This window comes from Diabrotica virgifera, chromosome 2, assembly GCF_917563875.1.
Source record: "Diabrotica virgifera virgifera chromosome 2, PGI_DIABVI_V3a".
NCBI lineage: Eukaryota > Metazoa > Arthropoda > Insecta > Coleoptera > Chrysomelidae > Diabrotica > Diabrotica virgifera.
The window spans coordinates 7,097,992-7,119,406 of NC_065444.1; the positions used below are offsets into that span (position 1 = coordinate 7,097,992).

The 21,415-nt window shown below is 33.6% G+C and overlaps 1 protein-coding gene across 2 annotated transcripts in view; it reads left to right on the forward strand.

The window, feature by feature from the left end:
* LOC126879416 (liver carboxylesterase 1-like) overlaps positions 1-21,415 on the forward strand; it is a 52,755-nt gene that overhangs the window by 7,146 nt on the left and 24,194 nt on the right. For both annotated transcript variants that reach the window (XM_050642423.1, XM_050642422.1), the window contains exons 4-9: positions 6,144-6,208; positions 9,756-10,005; positions 12,381-12,553; positions 14,432-14,654; positions 15,260-15,529; positions 18,072-18,233. In XM_050642423.1, the coding sequence (XP_050498380.1) occupies positions 6,144-6,208; positions 9,756-10,005; positions 12,381-12,553; positions 14,432-14,654; positions 15,260-15,529; positions 18,072-18,233 (1,143 nt within the window). The remainder of the gene's footprint in view (positions 1-6,143; positions 6,209-9,755; positions 10,006-12,380; positions 12,554-14,431; positions 14,655-15,259; positions 15,530-18,071; positions 18,234-21,415) is intronic.

The window sequence follows — 21,415 nt, forward strand, 5'->3', positions numbered from 1 at the left end:
TTATATTTTCGTCATAATGTCTCTCTCCGTCATATTCATCTGTCTGGGTATTATTTACTTCTCTTCTATTTTCTCTTGGTCTGTCGGATCTGTTTCGGTTTTCTCGATATCCCTGTTCATTTTGTCTACCATTATTTCTGTTTTCTTGATTTGCGAGTGTGGTGTTTCTATTCTGGTATTCTCGATTTCTGTCCTCATTCCATTGCCTATTTCTTTGTTCATAATTTCCTCTTCCGTTGTCTCTATTTTCGTTTTCCCTTCTGGGATTAAATTCTCGTCTTGTATAGTCCCTCCTATTTTGATTTCTATCTCTGTAATCCTGTGTTTCTCGGAGCCTGTAATCTTCTCGCGACCTTCTTGATTTTCTTTCTCTTAAACGTGATTCTCTTATTTGTAGGAATTGGCATAAACTATCTATGTCTTTGTAGTTTTGCAATGTGATATGGTCTTCCAGCGTTTCTTCGAAATGTCTTGCAATCAGTTCGACTAATTGTTCCGATGAGTAATTATATTGTAGATGTTTTGCGTTATAGTAAATTTGTAATGCATATGTCCTTTCTGATATACCCATCCTATCATTGTATTTCCCATTTTGCAATTCCTTGTTAATTTCCAATTGTTGGACTTTTCCCCAGAAATAATTCAAAAATTTTTGTTCAAATTGTTGCCAACTGTCAAATTCTTCTTCTTTGCAATCGAACCATAGGCTTGCTTCATATTTTAGATGGTTTCTGATAGTTTCTTTTGCTGTTTCGAAATTTCCGATGTGCTGTATTTTCTTTTTCAGGCTATTTATGAACGGCACTGGGTGTAATCTTCTTACATCCCCGCCAAACCTTATCTTCACGTCATCTGTGCTATGTATAACCATTTCTCTTCTTTCTCCGACATTCTGTTGCGTCCTGTTTTCGGTGACTTGTTTTTCTATTTCTGTGATTCTTTTTTCCACTTCTTCTCTGTCTACTTGAATAGCATTTTCTAACTTATTTTCCAAATTTTCTAGTTCCTTTTTCTGGCCATTCGTTAACTCTTCCATTTTGTTTTGAATTATCATTTCTTGTTCTTTCATGTGGTCCTTCATTCTAATTTCTTGTTCTTGCATGTGATCTTTAATTTTCATTTCTTGCTGTTCTATCTCGTTTTTCATTGTTGTCAAACATCCTTTTATTTCCTTTTCATACTTTTCTATGCGTTCCTCTATTTTCTTATTGTTCTCTTCTATTGCTTGTTTTGTTTCCTTTTGATTGTCATCCATTTTTTGCTGTGTTTCATCCATTTTTTGATCCACTTTATCCATTTTCTTTGATGTTTCTTCCTGATTTTTATCCATTGTTAGTTTTGTTTCTCTTTGATTGTCATCCAGTTTTTGTGACTGGAGTTGCATCAGTTGTAATAGTTTATCAATTCCTGATAATTCTTGCTGTTCTGATGCCATGATTGTCGTGTCTAAAATATCTTCTTGGTCTGAATGTTCTTTTTGTTTTTTGTTGTCTTTGCTTTGGCTTCTTGTCACAGACATTTGTTTTCAAGAAGTACTGTCCCCGCCAAATATGAAATTTTACTAGTATGTTACCAAGACGACTTTTTCTCACCCAAATATTATAAATTGTCAATAAATATATCAAATGTAAATATCGTAAAAATAAAATATTAAATCAGTTATGTAAAATTTGTACCTAAAGAGATCTAAAATTTTATGTTATCAAATGTAAGTATCTCACTTTTTACCACAGGCATATAAATTTTCAAATACCGGCTTTACTCTTTCTATCCTTCAAATTTGCCACTAGAAATACTTATCAATGCTTTCCACGTTGGACGACAGTTGATGTGATCTTGATTATTGATATGAGATAATAATTTTATATGTCATTTAATTTAATCAATGCTTTAATAATAATCTAATTAATTTACCAGATCATATATCAATATGTTTTCAATCTCAGGGCTTTTTATAAAATTAAGTACTTACATACGTGGCTTCTAAGTATTTCTTAATGGTTCCTAATCGGGATAGGAAAGAAAAGAGTAAAATAATAACACATATGGGTTACAATTGTAATCAAAATATTGTTTATTTTATTTAAATGGCAATCACTGCTTAATATTTGCTATATCTTATTATTCTTAAACATAACATTTACACATGGGAATCTTATTTCCTTTTGTTTTCCAATTGAAAGTTTTTATTAACATTTAACTATTATGATTTATTAGCAACAATGCTATTTAAGTTTGATGAAACTTTTCTGATATTATTGATTATGTTTCTTCAATTTTAAATGTGGTATTTAATACGAAAAACCCATACATTCATGTCCAAACAAATGAGACTGACCTTTTTCTGGTGAACTGAGAATGTCTTCACACAAGACCCGTTTCCTGCTATCCTTGGCTGCAATCAAAACCTCGTCCTGGCTTCCAGTAATGTTCTCCTTTGAAACTAGCTCGTATAGCTCTCGCTTCCTGCTTCTGTCGTGATGCTGTGTTCTACCTTTTTCGAAACTGCAATCAGCTACCGGGAACTCTTGGCCCAAGGAGGTTCTTTTACTCTCAACCTGGCCTACCTCTCGTTCCACAATAGATACTCCACACTCACGGAACTACACCGGCTTTCTCACTCTCCGTACACTACCGTCTACGACTCGACTTCACTTCTCGACAACTCAAAACATTCTGATCTCTATTTGTCATTCATTCCCCTACTTTCTAAATATCCCTTCCAGATTCACAAATCAAAATTCCACCACCAACTCTCATTCGCAGTATTCCTCAAAACCAATTTTTAAACTTTCTAAATATGCTTAATGGATTTCAAAGAAAATAGTTAATTCCCATTCTAAAATTACTTTCTACTATATACAAATTTTAATGACCTATTCTCTATTTCCACTTAGTCTTATTTAGCATCGGCTAATGATCGATCCTTCCGCGAACAAACATAATTACCTATTATCGATTTCACTTGAGTCTTATTTAATCACTTCTTAAAATTAAATATAACAGTACATACAAAAACTATTACAAACAGTACAATATACAAAACTCACTAACTAATAGAGAAGAACAAGATTTTAGTAAATCTGTAACATGCTATTTTTATTATAATGAAAAATAAGTAGTGGTAACAGTAGGAGCAAGGATAAAAATGCATGGCTAGACAAGTAGATTGAGTCTTCAGGGAACATGTCACTCAATTCTTCAAGCTTTTTAGCTCTTATAGCCTGGCGGCATCCCACCGTCTTTTCTATTCATCTGCGATCTGGATCTGCTGCTGCTCCCTCAATTACTGGTTTTATAAGTATTATACAGGTAAAAGAATGGAGAAAAAGGAACTAATAGAACCAAAACACATAGAAAATGATATATATGGATTAACTATCTGAAAAAGCTCTAAGCAGAAAAAGAACAAATGACGTTATAACCGGAAACACCAGAAATTACCACAAATTAAGAAGCTAATATAAATACATAGGAAGTTTGAAAAACACTCAAAAAGCTGAAGAACAGAAAAGCTGCAAGTAAGGATGGAACACCAAACGAATTACTTCAATATTGTGAGCAGGAATGACAGAACAATTTTCTAGTATTTTAGTTCTGTCCAGAAAGAAGGTACATAGATATACATATTTCAGATGCACCCCCTGAAAATAATCCTGACGACGCCCATGCTTATTACTAACATCATGTACAGTAAGGGAAAAAACCCTTACTGTATAATATAATATGTATCCAAAAAATGTATATAATTTAGGCATAATTAGGTCGTTACAGAAGGTGTTGTTTCTATAATCACAAACAAAGCGAAGGTTGATTGATAGAGTTTGTTTGGGTAACCTCGCAAGTAAGTAACGATACTCACGTACCGTTTACTTTCAAAGTCCAAAATAAAGAAAGATATAAAAAGCCCGAAAAGGGGTAAAATAGATTATTAAGATTAATATTATAGTAGCAGTCGTACGAGATGGGTGTCTGAACGACTACCCCGCGAAACAACATCTTAACCTTACGTTTTTGGATGTTGTAACCTTTAATAGTCGAGGAAATGAAGCATTTTGGCTCGCAATTTTTTCGTCCAGCATCGATTTACTTGAAATTTTCACAGAATGTAGGGAATAGTTAAAGGATCATTTTCTATATCATGCCGCTGTACGCTAAAACCTTGGGAGTGGTTGCCACACCATCTCGGGGGCGGGAATTTTTTATTAAATTTTAACCATGTAAATCGATGTCAAAAGTAATTCTAGGAAAAAAATGTTCTTTACATTTTCTTCGTAAAACTAATATTTTTTGAGTTATTCGCGGTTGAAAGTAACAGTTTTTCGATGAAAAAATCGACTTTTTTAGAGGGTTTTTTGAGAATACCTCGAAAAATATGCATTTAATCAAAAAATCTGTGGATATCAAAATTGTATCTTTTAGTAACACAAACCAAATTCTTTTTCTGTAATATCTTTAAGACCAATACAAACCGAGATACGGCATGTTAAAAGTTAGCTTTTTTCGTCAAATGCATAATTTGAAATATTCAAAGTAAAATAACGGAAAAACTTTGAATTATTCGAGGAAAACTTAAATAATCCTTTTTGAAGTATACAGTTAGGCCTTTCAAAAAATAATAATAAAAAGTTTCTAGTCTGAAAATTAAGCGACTTATAATAAAAAAAAAGTCGGTACCTGCTTTTCTCTATGAAAAAATCGGTGAAAACAACCCCCTAACTATCCTCCTAATTAAAAATTGGTCTTCGCCTTTCTGTAATTCCTTTTATATTTGTATTATCAATACACCCAAGAAGTTTGACCTATTTCAAAGGACTAATTTTAGAAAAATTGAAGTTTAAAAAAAATTAATTTTTTGGAATTTCCCATTTTTCACCTTTTACTTCAAAATATCTCCGAATATACTGGAGATACGAAAAAAATGATAGACTACTAAATTGTAGCTTTTTTAATAACTAAAATTCCCTTATACATAGATTTTCATTACAGTGAACAGTTAGCGAGATATAGCTGTTTAAAACCTCCATTTACGAGGAAACACCCCCTTATTCGAGCCCTTTAAACTCACCCTAATTAAAAACTAAGGGATCTTACGCAATTTAGTTTACACAGTCTTATAACTCTTCAAAAATCCTACAAAGTTATTTTTGAAAAACTTTTTATCGCCAAAAATGAAGGAGCTATGTTTATAAAACGAATTTTTTTTCGAAAAATTCGGATAGTCCGCTTATGGATAATTTTCAATGTATGTATAATACCTCAGAACCGGTTCGTATACTGGAAGATGACTAAAAAACTATTTGTATTTGTATTTTTACATATTTGTAAATTCGTATTATTGTAATTCTTTAACTCTACTTTTTTTCTGTATAGATCTATTAAAATATCTACTTATAAAAACTTTAATGTTATTAAGGGTGGTTTTTAAGGGTTGAGATATTATGATATATCCTAAAGTATAAAGCAATCATTATTTAACCAATAAAAACCAAATTTTACCCATATTAAAGTTTACAATCTTTTTATATAATTTTTGACAATAAGGGGTAGTTTACACCCCTAAAAATAATCAACGCCCTTAAGTATGATATAGAATATGAAGTACAGGGTGAGATTATCCTAATCCCAAATTTTTATCGAAATCGATGCAAGCCGAAATTATTCTTTTAGGATAAGTAAATTTTTTATATATAGCTCCAACAAGAGTGGTTCTAAGGGTTGAAATATTATGATAGTATATCTTAAAGCATAATACAATCATTTTGTAACTACATAATAAAAACCAAATGTTGACAATATTAAAATTTTAAATGTTATTTTATAATTTTTTACAATTAGGGGTAGTTTTCACCCTTAAAAAACCAAAAGCGTACAACAGCTCAATATAGAAAATGAACTAGAGGGTGTAATGAGCCTAATCCCAAATTTTTGTACAAATCGACGCTGGACGAAAAAATTGCGAGGCTTTGCCATTTTTTCAGCTTCATTTCCTCGACTATAAATAAAAGTATAGTTTAGAGTCAGTGTTTTCCTAAGTTCCGATAGTTGGCTCCCTTTCCGTCCCTTAAGGACCCAACACGACAATCAATAACGAAGCTCTTTTTGTTTGTTACATTTTAATGATTTACATTTTTAATTTATAGGTCTTCCGGTAGTTGTATGGATCCATGGTGGTGGTTTTAGATATGGCTCAGCCTCTCAATATGGGGTAAGAATTATGATTTTATAACTATACCTATTTGAAATTACTATTTTTTAACAAAATTGGGAAATGATTAGCATTAATATCAGTCTTAGATGTCGTTTTCTTCATTGCTATGTATGGTCAATACTATTGTATAGAACGGAGGCCTGGACGCTCAACATAATGCTGATGAACAAGTTAGAAGCCTTTGAACTCTGGCTTTATAGAAGGATCTTGAAAATACCTTGGACAACACACACTACCCACGAAAATGTTCTGAGGAGAATAGGTACAGACAGGAAGCTGCTAAATATCATCAAAGTTAGAAAACAATTGGATATAGGAATTGAGTCAATACTCGCAATCTTAAGTTTGTATTTTATTAGTTGTTATATAATCATGGGGCAACCGGTTTCGAGTCTTACAATTTATGACTCATCTTCAGGCCCAGTACAAAAAGTCTTCACAATACAAACTACAAGCTAAAATCACAAAAAGAGACAAACATGTACATATACATATATAAAAAACAACTTTGTCTTGGTTTTAATTACATACAATAAATCCAAACAACTGTATAGTATTGAACTTAATAGTCTATCTATAGCATGTATACTAGGACATTTTGCCATTGGGAGTGACCAATTTGATGAGAATTGCTTGGTATATAATTTAATATATACTACCATCAATTCTTAAATAGTTAAGGGTTGATGGAGTCTTGACAAGATGGTATGTGATCAAAAAATATATAAAGTTCGTAGTAATAGGTATGTACTTACATATCAGCTACGGAAACTGTCCTACAGCTAAAGATATACCTGGAAGTCACCAGCCCCATCAGAACAGCTGACTAGTCAAATTGTTCTTAGTCTCTTAATTATTTGTTATGTTCAATAACAAGACTAAGACTAAGAACAATTTGACTAGTCTTTAGCTGTAGGACAGTTTCCGTCACTGATATGTAAGTACATACCTATTACTACGATCTTTATATGTTTTTTGATCACATACCATCTTGTCAAGACTCCCATCAACCCTTAACTATTTAAGGATTGATGGTAGTATATATTAAATTATATACCAAGCAATTCTCATCAGATTGGTCACTCCCAATGGCAAAATGTCCTAGTATACATGCTATAGATAGACTATTAAGTTCAATACTATACAGTTGTTTGGCTTTATTGTATGTAATTAAAACCACGACAAAGTTGTTTTTTATATAAGTATGTTATATGAGAAAATAATAACCTTGAACTAGCTTAAGTTCGCCGACTTCATATTTCATCATACCATTCCCACAGAAACCGCTGAGCAAGCAGCAGATGAACTTTGTACGAACCGTTGGCCAATATTCATGGGAACAGCGATTCAGCACTTCATACCAAACCTATAAATTACCATTTTCAGATGCCGGGACCACTCTTAGCTGCAACTTCGACCAGTCCAGTTATTGTAGTCATTTTAAATTAATTTATTTTGTACTATTGTTTGAATATTTAATGTGTAACAAATAAAGTTCTTTTTTTAAAAAGTCAAATACGTGATTAGTGATCTAACATGTATATGTACATGTTTGTCTCTTTTTGTGATTTTAGCTTGTAGTGTATTGTGAAGACTTTTTGTACTGGGCCTGAAGATGAGTCATAAATTGTAAGACTCGAAACCGGTTGCCCCATGATTATGTAACAACTAATAAAATACAAACTTAAGATTGCGAGTATAACCTAAAAATTATGCTGAAATGGCAATTCCATCAGTGGCGTAGTTTAATGTACTGGGTACAAATAATTTTTAAATCAAACATCCCTATTACATAAATATTAACTATTTGTATCCAGTATTTTAGAAGTATTTGACATATCCTTATCATACTTAGCAGACAGTGTATATACTGTATAACCTACTAAAATATGTTAAATAAAACTTTCTGGTTAATACCAGAGGCGTACGACAGGAGAAAGTGAATGATTGACCCTTCCCACATTCTACGCCACTGGCGGAATTACTATTTTATTGCAATTTTCGATTCTCCAATACTTTCTATGCAAATAATAGACTCTTCATCCGTACCGATAAAATCATTAGTTTTCGAGATATTTAAAGTTAAAAATGAAGGAGCACAATACATCAATCAAAATAGCTATGCCGTTTCATTTTCAACTTCAAATATCTCGAAAACTAATGATTTTAACGTTACGAATGAAGAGTATATTACTGACATAGAAAGTATTGGAAAATCGAAATATTGTGCTAAAATAGCAATTTCTCCAGTGGCGTAGAATTTGGGAAGGGTCAACCATTCACTTTCCCCTGTCGTACGCCTCTGGTAGTAGCCAGAAAAGTTTATTTATCATAATTTAGTAGGATGTACAGTACCTATATTTTCTGCCAAGTATGACAAGGATATGTCAAATAGTTTCAAAGCCCTGGGTAAAAATAGTTATTAAATTTTTAAATAAAACACCCTGTAACTCAGTAACGGGCCAGATTTTATTTAAATGATTTGGGTTAAATCTTAATATTTTGAAGTCTAGAATCTACATCTCAAAGATTGGACATTCTTAATGAATCACCCTGTATAATATATTGTGTAATCATTTGTCAATTATTAAATTAATGGTAGTACTGACGAACTTAGATACTTTATCTCTGGCCACTTCTCAGTAAATGCTTACTAGAGATAAGGTATTGTCATATTATGTATATGCTCAAAACTTCTAGTTTAGTTTTTAGGTCTGGATCCCGCGTATGAAAAAAAAGTTGATTAATAGCAAGCTGAAAATTTGTTAATAGCTTAAGGGTGTCTAGTCGGACAAACTTTGATATATGGGAACACTGGAACAGGGGAAGTTTTAATTGTGGAACAGGTTAAAAATTTGGAACGGTCAGACCACGAAAACGGCACATGTATTTTGTCCGACAGAACAGACTTAAACTCTCCGAACAGAGCTTAAACTCTCATGCAAAAATCAGACTGCTGTTTATCACCAAATGGGCGTTTTAATGAGTGGAACATGTAGAATATGTCAAATGACAGGAATTATGGCAGGTGATAAATAACAGTCTGATTTTTGCATGAGAGTTTAATCTCTGTTCGGAGAGTTTAAGTCTGTTCTGTCGGACAAAATAAATGTGCCGTTTTCGTGATCTGACCGTTCCAAATTTTTAACCTGTTCCACAATTAAAACTGCCCCTGTTCCAGTATTCCCATATATCAAAGTTTATCCGACTAGACATCCTTAAGCTATTAACAAATTTTCAGCTTGCTATTAATCAACTTTTTTTTCATACCTATTTATCGGGATCCAGACCTATTTATTTGTCACAGAAATTTTAATAAACCTCTAGTATTTTCAACACTCTTTACGATTTTCATGTTTATGATAAACAGGTGGCAGCCAATCTTAGTCGTTAAACTAAATGCTGTGATTATCATAGTAAATGAAGACAAAACAAAATACATGGTCGTTTCAAGAGTCACGAAGAGTTGTAACGCTATTGATGATGATGATATGATTAAATTAGTTATCCAGTAAAAAGTACTATAACCATATTTATTTTTTAGGTGAGACACCTGGTAGGGAAAAGATTGGTGGTCGTCACCATTCAGTACCGTTTAGGCTCATTGGGCTTTATAAGTTCTGGTACTAAACATTTGCCGGGGAATGTTGCGCTATGGGACATGGCACTAGCTGTTCAGTGGGTCAGAAATTACATAGGCTTTTTTGGAGGTAATCCCTACCGAATTAACGTCATGGGCCATGGTACTGGAGCAAGCAGCGTGTTGATGATTGCTTTATCTAACATTGCAAAAGGTAAAGTTTCATTTATGTTTTAATACTTTATAGACAAATCGCATTTAATCCCTTAACGAAGCTGTCTAAAAGCTGCCAGAAAAAATCGTATACTATAGTCCCTGCTTTGCTGTCTTCAGCAACCACCTCGCTAGATCCTGATTAGATCCTCGCTAGAACAATAAGTTTATGGATTTCACGATGTACATATCCTCTGCAATCTGTTTCTCGCGAGGATATCCCTGGTTTTAAGGGGTCTTCTTATGGCTCTTCTTCAGGTTCAAGAATTTTCTGGTCGTGTTCATGACTTTCTCCCCCAGTGTATACTGGAGCTTTTCTTGGATGTTTGCTTTTGAAACTCTGTTTTGCCATGACGATCCGTCTATTAACTTGAAGCTTGTCGTTTTTGTTCTTACAAGCTTCTTCCAGTTAATCTCCTTATTTTGAACTCCATACTGGGACTGCATATAACATCTCCGTTCTAACGCAGGTCTGGTAGAATTGAATCTTCTTGACCTGCGATAGAGGACTGGTCCTATATACAGGGTGTCCAGAAACTCTACCGACAAACGAAGACAGGAGATTCCTCAGATAATTTTAAGACAATTTAACCTAATTCACCTAGTCCGAAAATGCTTCCTAAGGGAGCTAGAGCTCTTTGAAGATGGCGTCATGTAATTAGTTTTTCTTAAATACCTCCAGAACGCTTCTATTTAGAAAAACGAAAATTGGTATGCTTATTCACTTTCCAGACATGAATCGATTTCATCTATTGCGAATTTCTAGTACCGGTCATAGGCGTCCGTTTTGGGTAGGGCAACGGTTATTTTATCGCCTAACTTTTTTGTCTTGAATTTTTAAGCATTTTTGACTCTGAATTATTAAATTGTGAGGTATTCTAGTACTAAAAGGTGCTCTTACTTTAAGTCGATAGGATACACCGTTTTCTAGAAAAATGGATTTGAAAATTTTTCGTTCTTTAAATTTCAAAAAAAGAAGATTAAAAAAAAACTATTTAGAAAGATGAAAACTGGTAAATTTATTTATTTTCCAGAGATTAATCGATTTCATTAATGGCGAATTTCTAGTACCGGTCATAGGCGTCCGTTTTGGGTAGGTCAACAGTTATTTTATAGCATAATTGTATTGTCTTTAATTTTGAAGTATTTTTGACACTAGATTATTCAATTATGAGATATTCTAGTACTACAAGTTACTTCTGCTTTAAGTTGGTAAAATACATCGTTTTTTTTTAATTTTTTTCAATTTTTTTTCAAATTTCCAAAACTAAAATTTTTCAAATCGATTTTTCTAGAAAACGGTGTGTCCTACCGACTTAAAGTAAGAGTACCTTTTAGTACTAGAATACCTCGCAATTTAATAATCCAGTATCAAAAATGCTTAAAAGTTGAAGACAAAAAAGTTATGCGATAAAATAACCGTTGCCCTACCCAAAACGGACGCCTATGACCGGTACTAGAAATTCGCAATGTATGGAATCGATTCAATACTAGAAAGTAAACACGTATACAAATTTTCGTTTTTCTAAATAGAAGCGTTCTGGAGGTATTTAAGAAAAACTAATTACATGGAGCCATCTTTAAAGAGCTCTAGCTCCCTTAGGAAGCATTTTCGGACTAGGTGAATTGGGTTAAATTGTCTTAAAATTATCTGAGGAATCTCCTGTCTTCGTTTGTCGGTAGAGTTTCTGGACACCCTGTATATATAGGGTTGAATCAATCTCTTCGCCACTAATGCCTTTTTCTTGATTTCCTGGGTGTGTTTTGTGAAGTTTACTCTTTTGTCGAGATGGACTCCTAGGTACTTAACGACCTCTTCTGACTGGATTGTATTTCCTCTCATTGTTATTTCTTATCGGGTTGGTATGGTCTGCTGTTTAAAGATTGTGAATTGACACTGTTCTGTGCTGATCTTTATCTTCCATTTCTCTCTCTAGTCGGCAATTCTCTCTAGGTGGTTTGCAAGTCTCTCGACAATCCTGTTGTCTTGATGGTGTAGATCCTACCCTCTGCGGTGTAGATTATTGAAGCAACTTAGCTCTTCCATGGATTTCTTGGATTGGGACTGATTCTTGTTAGTTCATGTGGCTCGATCAATTTGTCCTTACAGTAGCTTAGAAGTATTTATCTGTCATATCTCGTGTTAATACACCCCCAAGCTGTATAGTGTGTGATGGAATCTACTACTAGGACTACAGTTTCTGCAGAGTTTATTTCAAAGAAATAAAAATTTTAGGTCTATATATTAAGAATTGTAGAAGGAAGAATAAAAAATGAAGCTGGAGGAAAGGAATTGATTAAATTAGTCAAATGTTATTAAGGAAATTGGGAATAACTTAATTTACTTTAAATTTGATTATGACATTCAATTTTTAGGTATTCCAGCTGGTGTAATAGCAATGTCTGGAACAGCAGTATCCAGTTGGGCTGTAGACAATACTCCCCAACATACAGCTTATAATATAGCTAGACAAAATGGATGCCCCACAGCTGATCCTTTGACGATGGTGAAGTGTCTACAGACATTACCACCAGATTCTATTATTAGGGTAAGGTATTTGAAGGTGTTATTCAGAATATTTTTGTAGTGTAAGTTTTGCTTCAAGTGTCTTTATCTATGCTCAGTTTCCTTTTGAATATTTTAACCAAGAAAATGTCAGAAAGCAAATAAGGTGAAGAAAATGGAGATGGCTAGACTACACACTCTATCTATAGACTCTCAGATGATATTGCCAGGACAGCATTGGATTGGAATCCTCAAGGCCTACAGAAAGTAGGCAGACCTAAAAAATCTTGGAAAAGGACACTACTGGACGAAGGGAAAGAAATCAGAAAATCGTGGCTTGAGATCAAATCACTAGCCAGAAATAGAATGCGCCGAAGGTACTTCGTAGAAGCCCCTTGTTCCTCTTAGGAATCTCGGGACGATATATGTGATGGACAGTATATAGGGCAAACATCGCAGTGGTTAAAACAAAGGATAACGCTGCACAAAAGTTACTGCGAAGTAGAAAAAAATTCTTGTGCAGTAGCACACCATTTCAACACAATAGGCCATACATTTGATTTATCAGATGTCAAGATTTTGGAGATAAGAAAACAACTACAAAAAAAGATTATTTTTCGAAATGTACCATGCCGATAAAAACACACGTCGCTGTGCCGAGCTTTCGACAATCTCTTCTGATGTCTTCCTCGGGGCTTTCGGGGTTGCAGTCTTCGAGTCGCCAGACACTACACTCTTCACTTCCCTTTTTCTTCTTGTGCCACTCCTGTCGGAGATTGGAAATCATCAAGGCTACCCTGACCTTGTTTACAGCTGACCTAAAAAGTTCATTAGTGGTCCAGCCAAACCACTCTCTCAAATTCCGCAACCATGACATTCTTCTACGGCCTGGATTCCGTTTTCCTTCTATTTTCCCTTGCATTATATTTTGAAGTAATGCGTATTTATGACCTCTCATCAGGTGATCCAAATACTCGAGTTTTCTTCGTTTTATCGTTAACAAAATTTCTGGGTCTCTTCCTATCCTTCGTATTACTTCAAGGTTTGTGATTCTTTCAACCCAACTTATCTTCAGCATTCGACGGTAGCACCACATCTCGAAACTTTCAATATTTTTTATGTTGTTTTGTTTGAGAGTCCAGGCCTCGACACCGTATAATAGCGTGGTAAATACGTAGCCTCTTAGCATTCTTAATCGTAGAGGGATGCTTATATCTCTGTTGCAGAAGAATTTTCTCATCTTTATGAAGGTGGCCCTGGCAATTTCGATACGTCTTTTTATTTCATTGTTTTGGTCTCCAGTTTCGTTTATTAAAGTTCCCAAGCATTTATGACTTGATACTTTTTCAATTTGAATGCCGTTTATACTAATATGTGCTGTTTGTGTCCTGATTTTACTGAAGGCCATATAAGTACTTGGTTTTTTTGATATTAATGTTTATGCCGTAATTGTTGCAAGCAATATTTATGTTTGTAAGTAATCGTTGTAATTCTTCTACTGTTCTTGCAACTAGTACAGTGTCGTCCGCGTGTCGAATATTATTTACAACCTCTCCATTGATTATGATTCCTTCATTTGCTTGCAAAAGGGCTTCCTGGCAGATGCTTTCACTATATACATTAAATAGCAGTGGTGACAAAATGCATCCCTGTCGTACTCCTCTACGTATTTCTATTGCTTTTGATATCTCATTTTCTATTTTGATGTTAGCTTTCTGATTCCAATATAAGTTGAGAATTATTCGCAGATCTTTATTATCAATGTCTTTTCTTTCTAGAATGTCTCTTAGCCTATCGTGGCGTACTCTGTCAAACGCTTTTTCAAAATCGATAAAACATTGATAAAACACGATACTTCACTTCCCACTGTACTACTAAGGCAGATATATCTACCGAATAACCCAGATATATTTTGTTTTAGGGAGATTCCCAAATAGAATTCACACAGATCAGCAATAGAGGCTTTATGGCTGGTTTGTCGGGAGGACTCGGTAGTGCTCCGGTTACTGAGGGTCGAGACGATGGCCGGTCTTTACCAGGTATTGTTCTGGAAGATTCTATGGATGAAATGCAAGCAGGAAAAACTAAGGGAATACCACTCTTAACTGGAATATGCAAGGATGAAACAAAGAGAGCGGTAAAAGGTACTTGGTCCTTTTTTTATAGCTGTACTTAGTCTATTTACTAATTTGTTTTGTTTTATTTTTTTCTATTTATTTGTCTTTACTTATTGTCCGTTCTTTTGAAAGTTGTTGATATTCTCAACTAGAAAATTATTCTTATACAATGATGAGCGTGCTAATAACCGGCAAAATATGGAAAACATAATCCGTTATAAAATAGAACGAGATGAAACTAGTAGAGGTGCAAACTTATCGATAGGAACCTATAAATTAACATTACATTACATCGTTTCCCACCTTTAGACGTCTAATAAATTTTTATAAAATTCTCCTGTCACAGCGACAGCTGTACTCCTCTGATACGTCTAAAGGTGGAAAACTATGTAATGTAATGTTAATTTATAGGTTCCTTTCGATAATTTCTTTTTATTTCATAATGATTTATGTTTTCCATCTTTTGCGTTATTTTGCCGGTTATTAGCTCGCTCATCACTGTATATAGAACTATAGATTTTTTTTACTTTTTATACTTTTTTAAATGTTTTTATACTTTTTTTCATTTAATTTAAGTCTTTTATAAACTTTTTCCTTATTTGATGGTTTATTCATTTGTCTATTTATTTCAGGTCCATTCAAAGATGACGTTTTAAACAAACTAAATACTATACCCAATTTTTTAAACACGCACTTGATTCAGAATTTGAGAAAACTGATTCCTCTAAAAATTCAAATTAACCTAAAAGAAATTAAAGCAAAGTTCGAGGAAAATTTCCAGAAGGGTTTAGAGAGTATCGAAAACATTCTTGGTCAACTAGTTCCTCCCAATTTCAGCAACTATGTGAAGTTGAAAACTGGAAAACTCCATGAAGCTTTAGATAAAGTAGCGGATATAACAAGTAAGAGATTATTTAAATTGTTACGTATTTCCAAAGAAGCTAAATTTAAAAAGAAATTATGTATTTCATTTAGAACGTCGTAATTTTTATGCAAACCTGTATAAGGTTTCAATTCCGATTCTGTATAACGTTTTAATACGCGCCCTATTCGAACGGTAGTTTGTTAATAAATATTATTCAAATTGCATCTGAAACTTCGGAGAAAAACATTTAATGTCTCTTCGATTAGCATAAATAAAATCCAATCATGTATTTGCATTAAATGAAATTTCCTGCTTAATAATTTTAGTAAGATGAGTGAGGGTCACAGGTCCGGACGAAATACCCGTCGAACTTATTAAGGTGATGAGTGAAGTAAGAGCGAAGGAGTTAACTAAACTGTTCAACGCCATATACGATTCAGGTAATATCCCAGAGGAATGGCTATCGTCAACGTTTGTAACAATACCAAACAAACGATCTGCGAAAACGTACGAAGATTTCCGGACTATCAGCCTTATGAGTCATGCACTTAAGATTTTTCTTAAAATCATACATGCCAGAATTTACAAGAAATGCGAGGAAAATGTCGGTGAAATGCAATTTGGATTCCGCGATTCCATGGGTACACGTGAGGCACTTTTCACCTTACAAGTTCTGCTTCAGAGATGCCGCGATGTTAGTTGTGATGTCTATGCTTGTTTTATTGACTACGCCAAGGCATTTGACCGTTGACAGCACCAGAAGATGGTCACCGCCCTACAAAAAGTAGGATTAGATGAGAAGGACATTCGGATCATCATGAATTTATACTGGAACCAGCGTGCTCAAGTCAAGGTCGAAGACCAGTTGACCGACCAAGTGAAGATCATGCGAGGAGTAAGGCAGGGCTGTGTGCTCTCGCCGACTCTTTTTAGTATATACTCTGAGGAAATTTTTACTGAAGCCCTCACACACCTAGAGATAGGAATCCGAGTGAACGGTGAATACATCAATAATATCCGCTACGCCGATGACACTGTATTACTAGCAACCAGCCTAAATGATCTACAGGCCTTACTAGACCGTGTGAGAACTGTGAGCGTAACATACGGACTGAACCTTAAGAGGAAACAGTAGCGATCAACAGGTAGCCAAAACGCGTTCCAAGATTGCGGCTGTAATTTTGAATATTTTTTCGAGATATTTGGCACACGTATTCGTAATATAATAAAGAATGGCGGTACAGAGCCCAATTTGAAAAATATCTTAATATGTGGAAATTACTCTGTAATTAAATACAATAATAATAAAACGAGCCTGTACCGCCATAAAGAAGAACAAAAAAATACACTTTCTTCAAATAAATTTTTTTATCCGATGCCTAGATTTTGTGTCATTTTGGAACTACTAAAATTTTTTATTTCATTAGTAGTTCCAAAATGACACAAAATCTAGGCATCGGATAAAAAAAGTTTATTTGAAGAAAGTGTATATTTTTGTTCTTCTTAATGGCGGTACAGGCTCGTTTTTTTAATATTGTATTTAATTACAGAGTAATTTCCACATATTAACATATTTTTCAAATTGGGCTCTGTACCGCCATTCTTTTGCCATATTTTTGTTCTTCTTAATGGCGGTACAGGCTCGTTTTTTTAATATTGTATTTAATTACAGAGTAATTTCCACATATTAACATATTTTTCAAATTGGGCTCTGTACCGCCATTCTTTATTATATTACGAATATGTGTGCCAAATATCTCGAAAAAATATTCAAAATTACAGCCGCAATCTTGGAACGCGTTTTGGCCACCTGTTGATCGCTACTGTATCACCTTAATATTAAGAAAACTAAATTCATGGTTGTCAGCCGTGTAAATTTAGATCCCGCGGCACTAATGGCAGATAGCGAAGAGATCCAGAGAGTCGACAGATTCACTTACCTCGGAACTACCCTCAACGCACAATGGGACCACGCTCAAGAGATTAGATCCAGAATTGAAATGGCACGGTCTACATTTATCAAGCTGAGATCCTTGCTGTGCTGCAGTGATCTCAGTTTGGGAACAAAGATGCGGATAGTGAGGTGCTACTGTATGGAGTTGAAGCCTGGACACTGACGCAAGCCACTGAAAAGCGGATTGAAGCCTTCGAGATGTGGATCTACAGGAGGATACTAAAAATATCTTATGTGGACCATGTCACCAACATTGAGGTCCTGCAGCGCATGACAAAAGAAAAAGAAGTGCTTAATTTAGTAAAACAACGTAAGCTTGAGTACCTTGGCCACGTGATGCGGAACGAAGAAAAATATCGAGTTCTTCAACTCGTCATTCAGGGCAAAGTATTTGGCAGGAGAGGACCGGGACGCCGTCGTATCTCATGATTGAAAAACCTCCGACAATGGTTTGGGATAACCTCCCCGGAGCTGTTTCGCAGAGCCGTCAACAAAACAATGATAGCCTTGATGATCGCCAACATCCGGACCGGATAAGGCACTGAAGAAGAAGAAGAAGAGTGAGGGTCTCATGCAGTTAAATTATCTAGTCGAATAAGAACAATTTTCCCATTTTTTTTTGTAGATGATGCTTTATTCAACGTCCCAGCATTTTTGACAGCAGACACGTGGAGCATCCATGGAGCACCTACCTATCTGTACAGCTTCGACCACTTTGGTAAAAATAAAAAAGGACACACCTTCCTTAAAGGTTCTCCACTAGTTGGTAATGACACTCACTTCGTAGGTAAGCAACTATCATTCTTATTTTTTATAGTTTTTACCATAATACTATAAATAATGAGATAGTATCTTCCCGTAGCTCAAATACGTCCGAGTTCGCGCATGATGACGTAACTGGAGACCGGATGTTGAATTTGAATTCTTGTTAAAGTTAAATGGGATTTGTATGCATTCTGTGATGAAATTATTCAATTAGCGACATAACATTAAACTTCAATGTATTCGAAAAAAATTTAGTGTCGAAATGCCTGTCAAAATAACTGTAAAAAATAAAATATAAAATACACTTTTACAACCGCGAACAATTCAAACTAATCGGACATTACGAATGATTACGAACCATTACGAACTTGCCGGTCTCCAGTTACGTCACGACTTCAGGATATGCAATAGATTATTTTGTTATTTATAGTATCATGGTTTGTACAATACCTAGGTGATCTAGATTAGGAAGAAATAATCTTAGGACACTTAAGGAATGGAACTAACTGCTCATCCACGCACAAGTGTTCAGATGGATTCTAAGTTTATTTTTATATTCAATGAAACGTTTCTATAACATTAACACACACATTTATGGTCCTTCGAACCGGGTATTAATTACCCTATGGAAGAAAAAACAGACGCCCACTTCACGTCGACATTGGAATCTACAAAGCGGCTTCACATACGATTGGCGTAAACATTGTTAATGGCTTTAGCAGATTAATATTCTAAGACGATGATATACAGTATGTACCTTGTTTATTGTTTATTAAAAAACTGTTTATTAGAAAACTTGTTTATTATTAATTTTACGAAAAAAAGTTATTCTTTATAAAAAGTTCTGCATGGTCCAAAACCCAAGATTCAACTATCAGATATCAAATTTTATGAATGTTATACGAGGTATATCAAAAAGTTTGAATTTCACAATATTGAAAATTGCTATTATGAAAAGTTGTTTGAAATTAAAAACTATATTCTAATATGCAATTGCATCCTTCTAATTGAAAAAAAAAATTTTGAAAAATTATGGATAACATTATTTTCAGTTATTTCAATTCTGATAACTCTTTTATTATTAATTTTACGAAAAAAAGTGATTCTTAATAAAAAGTTCTGGCTGGTCTAATACCTAAAATACAACCATCTTATATCAAATTTTATCAATTTTATACGAGGTATGTCAAAAAAGATAAATTTAGATCAAAAGTAAAGTACCTTTATAGTTCAGAATATTTCAATTAAAAGGATGTAATTACATACTGAAACATAGTTTTTGTGGAAAATAAACGTATTTTACTCTTGAGCGAAATTCATACTTTTTGACATTCCTCGTATAAAATTGATAAAATTTGACATTAAATGATTGTATTTTAGGTTTTAGACCATGCAGAACTTTTTATTAACAATCACTTTTTTTCGTAAAATTAATAATAAAGAGTTATCTGAATAGAGTTATAGAGTTATCTGAATTGAAATAGGTAACTGAAAATAATGTTAGTTATCCATAATTTTTCAAAAAAAAAATTTTTTTTAGTTAGAAGGATGTAATTGCAGACTAGAATATAGTTTATCTACTCTATGTCATTTTATGTATAAGTTTTTAGTTTGTGAAAACTGTCATTATAGATATCAGTGCGTGAAGTGTTTAAAGTGTGCGTGAAGTAACAATGTATTTTAAATGGGACTTACTTTTTCGCACTGTTTTTGACACACTTTCATATAATCAAATATCCTTAACTTTCGCGTTGTCATGGTGATGACATAATGAGCAATAAATTACGACAAAAGTTTCGACAGTTTTGTGGTTTGAAAGAAGTTAGAATTTTTAAACGTCAAAGTTCTAAAAATTGTAGTATAGAAATGAATTACAGTGACGAAGAGTTACAGTTTTTTTATTTGTTTATCGTAAATAAAATATTGTATGAAACTGTGCGTGAAGTAATTTTTGCGAACTTACGCGATGTATAGCACTCACTCCGCTGACCGCTGTCGCTCGTGCTCTAAACATCGCGTGCGTTCGCAAAAAGCATACTTCACGAACTGTTTCATACTTTCATAAATAACTATTTTAATTCCACACAACTTTTCCTAATAGCAATTTTCAATATTGTGAAAAATAAAGCTACTTTACTCTTGAGTGAAATTCAAAATTTTTGACATACCTCGTTAGGCTATTGATTATATTCAAAATAAGATAGATAAAAGGAACTACAACGTTAACGGGGTTTTATTATTTTATATGGTCAATGGATATCTATATACAGAGAGAGTCTGTAATTTGGAATAAATTCAATATCTCAAATACTAACTGTTTTTTTGAAAAATGCTCAGACCCGTCGATTAGTATTTCAAATTGTCCTTTTTGGCATACAATAATAATGTATACAGGTTGTCCCAATTTAGAGATATGACGTCATAGTTGATTTTCTTAAATGGCAACACTGTAATTTTGATAGCTATTTTGATAGGGTGTGTAAAGTTATACATAACTGCGAAATATGATATTTTTATTCTCTACCATTTACAAGATAATAAAAAATAACAAAGTTATGAAAAACAAGTAATCGAATAATAATTGAATTTAATTATTTCAATTAAGCAAATGCTCATAATGTTGCCCATTGACTGACAATAATTGAGGGCAACATTATGAGCATTTGCTTAATTGAAATAATTAGGTAATTCAGTTATTATTTGAGTACTTGTTTTTCATAACTTTGGTATTTTTTATTTTCTTGTAAATGTTAGGGAATAAAAATTTGAAATTTGCAGATATGTATAACTTTACACACCCTATCAAAATAGCTATCAAAATGAGAGTGTTGCCATTTAAGAAAATCAATGATGACGTCATATCTCTAAATGGAGACACCCTGTATACATTATTATTCTATGTCAAAAATGACAATTTGAAATAATAATCGACGGGTCTGAGCATTTTTCAAAAAAACATCTAATATTTGAATTATTATATTTATTCCAAATTACAGACATAACTTTGTTATTTTTTAGTATTCTGTAAATGGTAGAAAATAAAAATTTTATATTTAGCAGTTATGTATAACTTTACACACTCTATCAAAATAGCTATCAAAATGACAGTGTTGTCATTTAAGAAAATCAACGATGACGTCATATCTCTAAATTGGGAAACCCTGTATACATTATTATTGTATGTTAAAAAGGACAATTTGAAAT